This window comes from Nycticebus coucang, chromosome 12 (genome assembly GCF_027406575.1).
Source record: "Nycticebus coucang isolate mNycCou1 chromosome 12, mNycCou1.pri, whole genome shotgun sequence".
Classification (NCBI taxonomy): Eukaryota; Metazoa; Chordata; class Mammalia; order Primates; family Lorisidae; genus Nycticebus; species Nycticebus coucang.
Window position 1 is genome coordinate 62261602 of NC_069791.1, and position 7351 is coordinate 62268952.

General features: G+C 48.8%; 1 protein-coding gene across 1 annotated transcript; it reads right to left on the bottom strand.

Annotated features, from left to right (window-relative positions):
* Window positions 1-1497: 1497 nt before the first annotated feature.
* LOC128561281 (cytochrome c oxidase assembly protein COX19) lies at window positions 1498-6728 on the bottom strand. The gene is made up of 3 exons (XM_053555297.1): window positions 6575-6728; window positions 5111-5222; window positions 1498-2082 (listed from the first exon to the last, which is right to left on the bottom strand). Exons 1-3 carry the CDS (start codon window positions 6654-6656, stop codon window positions 1998-2000), a joined length of 279 nt encoding a protein of 92 aa, XP_053411272.1. The 5' UTR covers window positions 6657-6728; the 3' UTR covers window positions 1498-1997.
* Window positions 6729-7351: the final 623 nt, after the last annotated feature.

The following is a 7351-nucleotide window of genomic DNA, read 5'->3' on the forward strand; positions in this document are numbered from 1 at the left end:
TCTCAGTTAGTTTCTAGTGTGTCTTTTGTGAATTTCCTTTTTATACAAAGAAACAGATATTTGTAGCTTCTTGCATCCCTTCCTTTTGACATACTTCAGATGCTCTTTAGCTTTACTTTTTCACCTACCAGTATGTTAAGGGCCTAAAGTCGCTCCACTCACCATTTTCGATTTCCCTCCCGCTTTGCCCCTCACTGTGCACAGATGCGGTGCTGTCACTTACATAAGCACTCTTGTAAGTGGGGCACTTGGGCTGCTTCAGTATTTTGTAATTACAAACAAACTTACCTTGTGCATGTACACAATATTTCAATAGCTAAGTGTGGATATAAACCAGGACTTTTCATAATCTGGCAGTACACTTAGGAGCACAGCAGAATCAAATGCTGAACAGTGACAAACTTTAAGTGGGGACAGTGCTGCACAGGAATGCTGAAGTGATCCCAGGCACAGGGGGTAAATGATTTGAGGGGTCTAACCAAGAAAGGCCACCACCACAGGACAAGACAGAGCACTGGAAGTGAGCCAAGAAGACTCTGCCATTGCAGGCCACAGGTGTGGCACATACATTTCCCAGGACCCACATCAGGTGGGATGGCTGCCCCTACCTGCCGGGGCATAGAGATTACCCTGCAAGGGTCACTGCCTAAAAGGGACATTCCCTGGATCCCCTTCACCAGTTCCCTGTTGCTGACAGGAAACCGCCCTTCCCAGCAGCACCTAGGCAGGGTGGGACAGGCGTGGGACAAGTGTGAGACAAACACATGGCACTTGCATCCAGCCGTGGTTTTGGATGCTGACCCATATGAAAATCATCCAGACATTTTGACTCAGTATTTGGACACTAGCTATGTTTAAATGATCCACAGGCAAATCCAGTGGCAGTGGGGCTGAGAATCACCACTTCGGGTGCTTCTAGACTCTGCACATTGGGGGGGCATCTGCCCCAATGTGTTCTCAGGGGGTCTTGAGGGGCTGACAGGAGCGCAAGTTCTCATAGCCTGTGTGAGCCAAATGCAAATGGACTGACATTCTACTTTTCAGTTAAAGGAAGTTACTGGAATTAAATATCTAGCTATATTTTATGAGACAAGAGCCTCACTCTGCTGCCCCAGGCTAGAGTGCCATGCTGTGATAGCTCACAGCAACCTCAAACTCCTGGGTTTGAGCAATCCTGTTGTCACAGCCTCCCAAGTAGCTGGCACTATAGGCACCCGCCACAACACCCGCAGTTTTTCTGTTTTTAGTAGAGATGGGAGTCTCGCTCTTGCTCGGGCTGGTCTTGAACCTCTGAGCTCAAGAGATCCACCTGTCTCGGCTTCCTAGAGTGCTAGGATTATAGGAGTGAGGCACTGCGCCCAGCCTATTTAGCTTTATTAAAATACAGTATGATACAAATTAAAAAATGACCCTTTGATTATAAAGATACTTGGTGTGTAGATATAACCAGAAAAAAAACAAGAAGTCAAATACGTCCAAACCCAAATGATTTCTCACTTCTTTTGAGTACAAAGAAGAAACCTTTCTTGCTAGGAAATGGTTATTTTCTGAATGTTTGTGGACACAGCAGACTGAAGTTTGTGTACACCTCTCGGTATTGAAAAGCTACTCAGAGTGCTGCAGACAAACCCACTGCTGTGCAGAGCACTCATGGCCTGACAGATCTCACTCTTCATCCTCACCTCTGTTGTGGCCTCCCTCAGGACTTGTCCCACGTGTGGGTTTAATGATAAAATCACTCCCTTCTGGGAAAATGAGGATCTAAAAGGAAAATAATTTTTGAAAATAATCTGGGAGCTTCATAAGATAAGCCACTTGCCTAATTATGAGACATATCCACAAAGGAGGGACACCCATCTGGACTTTGTGTGGAGTACTTCAAGGCACAATGAAAGCCCTATCTGGGGCACAGCCAGGTAGGACTTCGGGGGTCTAAGAGGCAGCAGCACCCTCCAACTCATGTGACTGCTGAACAGAGCCCAGGGATCTTCTTCTCATCAAAATTCATTCTTTGCCTCTGATTTTCCACCTATCAAATCTCCAAATCCCAGTTTTTCCAGGGGTTCTTGAGCCATCAGTTGCCTAAAAGAAAAATAGGAAGATGTCAGGACAGAGGGTGCAGGGCTGATAGCATGGTGTGTACATGAGGACTGTCACTGCACCCCACACCTGGGGCACCCCCATTTTATGTCTTGGGAACACAGATCCTAGAGAGAAGCCCTGTCAGCATGGGCCCCTGGCCGTGCCCTTCCCATAGGGCCCAAGGATGAGCCACCTTGGGCCACACTCCAAGAGCCACACTCCAAGTGCTGGGGACTAAGGGGCTCTTTGTGGCTGTACTCCTGGAGCTATGTTTGCACCTCCGGACTTAGGAGGGCAGCTATGGAGAGTGTAGACAGAGCTGGACAGGCACAGTTAGTGTCCATATAGCAGTGCCTGAGTCCCAGGGCCCAGGGCAGAGCTAGGCTGGGCACAGACAAAGGAGTCTAAGAACTCTTCACCCCAGCCTCCAGGCTGCTCTGAAGATACACCTGAGAAGGAAGGAGGGCAGAAGCCAATTTTTTTTTTTTTTTCACTTTTATTTTTTGGAGACAAGAGTCTCACTTTGTCACTTTTGGTTGAGTGCTGTTGCGTCATATCTCACAGCAACCTCAAACTCTTAGGCTCAAGTGATTCTTTTGCCTCAGCCTCCCCACTAGCTGGGACTACAGGCGCCCACAACACCCAGCTATTTTTAGAGACAAGGTCTCACTCTGGCTCAGGCTGGTCTTGAACCTGTTAGCTCAGGCTATCCACCCGCCTCGGCCTCCCAAGTGCTAGGATTATAGACATAAGCCAACTCACCTGGCCAGAAGCCACAGTTTAATGATTAGTGAGCCTTACCTGTAACCCTATTATTCAGACATAGGGTACATGGCTCCACCTCATCCCTGTTCCAGCTGAGATATGCTTCTGGACCACCTACTGACCCTACGTGATAGCCCTTGCTCTACAGCCACCTGGGTGCCAACCTCCTGCTGTGAGATTTAGGTCACAGCCAGAAAGACCCAGGCACCAAGCGCTGAGCACCCTGCCCCATAGGGCTCAAACTCCAGAGCAGAGAAATATGTTGGTCTGTTTCAGTGCAGAGTGGGTGGGATGACATCAATGTCAGAGAGGTCCTCCCAAGATGCCAGTAATGATGCCCCACCAGCCTGACACCAGCACCCCAGCTGCCCTTGGTTCTTCTGTGCATATGCAAAGCAGAGGGGCTGGTTTATAGATTTCACAGGAAACTGCCACCCTGGGGCCTGTGCAGGCCAGTGCTGTCCTGCTGCTATGGCCCCACAACTAAGTTCAATTGCTCTTTACAACCTAGGTGAGAAGATCTCTTCTTGTCTGGGAAGATGAGAAATACGTTGTATTTTTTTAAGAGACAGAGTCTCACTCCACTGCCCTTGGTAGAGTGCCGTGGCATCACAGCTCACAGCAACCTCCAACTCCTGGGCTTAAGTGATTCTCTTGCCTCTGTCTCCCGAGTAGCTGGGACTACAGGTGCCCGCCACAACGCCCAGCTGTTTTTTGTTGCAGTTTGGCCAGGGCTGGGTTCAAACCCGCCACTCTTGGTACATGGGGCTGGCGCCCTACCCACTGAGCCATAGGCACCACCTGAGAAAGACTTTTATGATGTGGTGAGTCAGGCCTGGACAGGGGCTCAGCACCTAGGACAAGGAAGGGAGGGAAGGAGGAGAGGAAATACTGTGCCCAGACTCCTCCTGCAAGTAACTATGGTGCAGGAAGGCAGCTCCAAACTCAGAGGGGTAGAATCTAAGACCCAGAAATCCCTACTGTTGTCCTGGGAAACACAGTGCCTACATTTATGTGAACTGTCTCTGCTGGCAAGAAAAGACCCAAGACAGTTAACATGGGGAGAAGAAAGAGCAAAGGAGAGCCACAGAGTATGTGTGTGGGGGGTTATCATGTAGGGGGAAGAGAGAGGGACTCAAAGTACAGGGGAAAGAAAGGAGCTCAGAGTGCAGGGGGGAAGAGAGATGGGTTCTGAATGAAGAGGGGGACAGAGAAGGCTCAGAGTATAGGGGGAGAGAGAGGGGCTCAAAGTATAGGGGAGAGAAAGGAGTTCAAATGCAGGGGGAAGAGAGACAGGTTCAGAGTGTAGTGGGGAGATAGGGAGGCTCAGAGTGTAGGGGGAGAGAGAAGGGCTCAGAGAGTAGGAGAGAGAGAGGGAAGCTTAGAGTATGGAACGAGAGAGAAGGGCTCAGTGTGTAGAGGGGAGAAAGAGGGGCTCAGAATGTGGGGAAGGAAGGGCTTAGGATGGTTTAAGGAATGGCTTTTCACTTCCACTGCTATAGAGTGGCTTTAACCTGGTTGTCAGATCAGATTGTACAGATGGACGTTTGGAGTTCTGGGGACCTTTTTTTGAATATTAACTGGTAACCTCAGGGTTAACTTATTTTAAGTAAAAGCTATATGTGTCATAGTTGGAAATGTTTTAGTTTTGTAAAGTGTACTCTGTCTCCACGTGTATATCAATTAAAAAAAAAACAAACAAAAAACATGAGCTGCAGTGAATTGTAGCTGGGACAGGAAGAATCACTCATCTCTCATCCTTTCTTAAATAGCCTATTGTCCTCCCTGTCACATTCCCAACAGCTGTACTAAGAGAAACAAAACAACATGGTGCATATTTTTATGGTCTGAGAATGTGAAGAAAACAAACTCTCTACCCATTAACTCTCAACCGCTTGGCTCAGTAAGCATTTTTATGATGTGCAATTCTGAAACCATAATGAAGGTAAGTAGCACCTGAATTTAGGAAGAAAATGCTCTGAGGATGCAATCATGTATGATGCTATCACTCAAGAAAAGGTCCCTAAGATTGCTAAACATCTGCTAAGCCTCAGTTTCAAGGGCAAACATTTCTACAGCTCTGAAATACTTAAGTAGTTTGAAGGTGCAGCCACAATGTAAGACAAATTTAAAAATAAATAAATAAATACATCTGCTGAACCCCAGGCCTGATGAAGAACAGTGTAATAGCCTTTGGGGGGGAAAAAACTGTTTTGGCCAGAGAAGTAGGAGGTGGGAGTCATAACTGTCAGCTTGTGCTTACCTGTTCATTCTGCATTCTAAATATTCTTTTGATTGATTTCTGCACAAAGCATTTTCAAAATTATTGTCACGGAGACACTGCATGAATTTCTCTTTAAAGCTTTTACATTCACCTAGAAGGAAAAAGAAAACAGTGTCTTTTTTTTAGAGTGAAACACAACACACCTATGTAGGCTTAAGCACTGTACTGCTTTTCCTTTCAAAACTTGTTTCCTTCATGCTGAAAATGACACGGGAAAAAAAACAAATTTACAATATGATAAAGTCGGTCCAGTAAAAAGTTAAAGATAGAATTCAGGTGTTAGTCACAGGGAAGTTCACCGTAAAACTTCCAATTTTGCTTTGTGTTTAAAAAATTGACATTAATATACTGAGAAAGAAACGATAATCTGTAAATTTAGTGTTGTTTTTTTTTTGAGACAGAGTCTCACTATGTCGCCCTTACTCTTGGGCTTAAGTGATTCTCTTGCCTCAGCCTTCCAACTAGCTAGGACTACAGGCATCCACCACAATGCCCAGCTATTTCTTCTGTTACAGATTTCACTGTTGTTTAGCTAGCCCGGCAGGTTTGAACCCGCCACCCTCTGTGTACATGGCTAATGCCGTAACCACTGTGCCACAGGCACCGAGTCCTATAAATTTAGTTTTTAAGCCTTAGTTTCCATGGAGCCTCACTTCACTCACTCAAAAACCTGAATTCTGGCCATAAACATCAGGGAATTAGCATTTGTCAGAGTGCTAGGAGGTGGCTCCTAGCACTCTGAAAGGCCCAGGTAGGAGTATCACTTAAGATCAGGAGCGCGAGACTAGCCTGAGCAAGAGCGAGATCCCCTCTCTACTAAAAATAGAAAAATCTGGGGCCTTTGTGGCGGGTGCCTGTAGTCCCTGCTACTTGGGAGCCTGAAGCAAGAGGATCGCTTGACCAAAGGAGTTTGGTTGCTGTGAGCTAAGCTGACGCCATGGCACCTAGCCTGGGCATCAGAGTGAGACTCTGTCTCAAAAACAAAAACAAACAAAAAAGCATTTAACAATATTCTGCTAAAAAACTGGAGCACGTATTCCTTTCTCAGGTAAGAATCGCCAGCGATGTCAGAGAAGTAGAATCCAATGCTTGGATTGAGTGTCACTAACCTTGTCACGGAAGGGCCGTCTCCTGTGAGCTTCGTTTGTAAAACCCATGTACACAGTGCAATGGGTCCACTTTGGCCGGGGAACGAGGAGGAGAGGTGTTCCTCTGAGCCTCAGTTTCCCCGCCTATAGCTCAAAGAAACACCAGCACCACCTTGTGGCTCTGTGCTGACCTGGCCGGGGACCCATGGCCTGTGACGAGCCGACAGCGTTGTGCTGGAGTCTCCAGACCCTGCATCCTGAGTCCACACCCCCCCGCCCCAGACCTGCACTCTCCCCAGACCCACACCGCAGACCCCAGCGCGCAAGCCCGCGACGAACGACCTCTACCGCTCACCGAAGTGATCTAGCGGGAAGCTGCCCTTGTCCGGCGGCCGCGGCTGGAAGTTCTTGGTCCCAAAGTTCATGGCGGTCGACATGACGGCGGCACCTTAGCCTCTGAGCGCCAGACGCAGCGTACGCAGGGCGACCGGCCGAGCGCCGAGCGCAGAGCCGACCCGCGGAGCGCCGAGCACGCCCCGCCCCCGCCAGGCCACGCCCCCGCAGGCCCCCGCTGGACTCTGGCGGCCGCTGACCCTGACTCCAAGGACTGCAGGCACTCGCTGGCGCTGTCTTGTCCCCTCTGACGCTCGCAGCAACCTGGCGGCAGATGGTGCAGATAGGGGAAACAAACTCAGAGAGGTTCCGCCAATCGCCCGAGGACACACAGCCGTCCCAGGTGTCTCCCTGGGCCGGGCCACGGCGGCGCGGACCGGGTGAAAAATACACGAAGGCGGGTGTGCATTCACATTAGTGCCGTCGAGTGGCTCAAACACCAGAAACTCACTCTTGACTCTGGAGGCCCGAAGTCCAGGATGAAGGTGTAGGCCGCGTGGTTCTTCTGAGGGCTCCAGGGTGGTCTTTCCAGGCCTGTTCCTGCTGCAGGACCTCCATCTCCACATGGTCCTTGCTGTGTGCCTTCCTCCAAATTCCCCCTTTTCACAAAGACGCCAGTCCTGCTGGGTTAGGGCCAACTCTAATAACCTCATCTTACCTAGTTACATTTGCAACCACCCTATTTCCAAAGAAATCCTAAGGTATTGGGGATTAGGACTTCACTATATGAATTGGATTC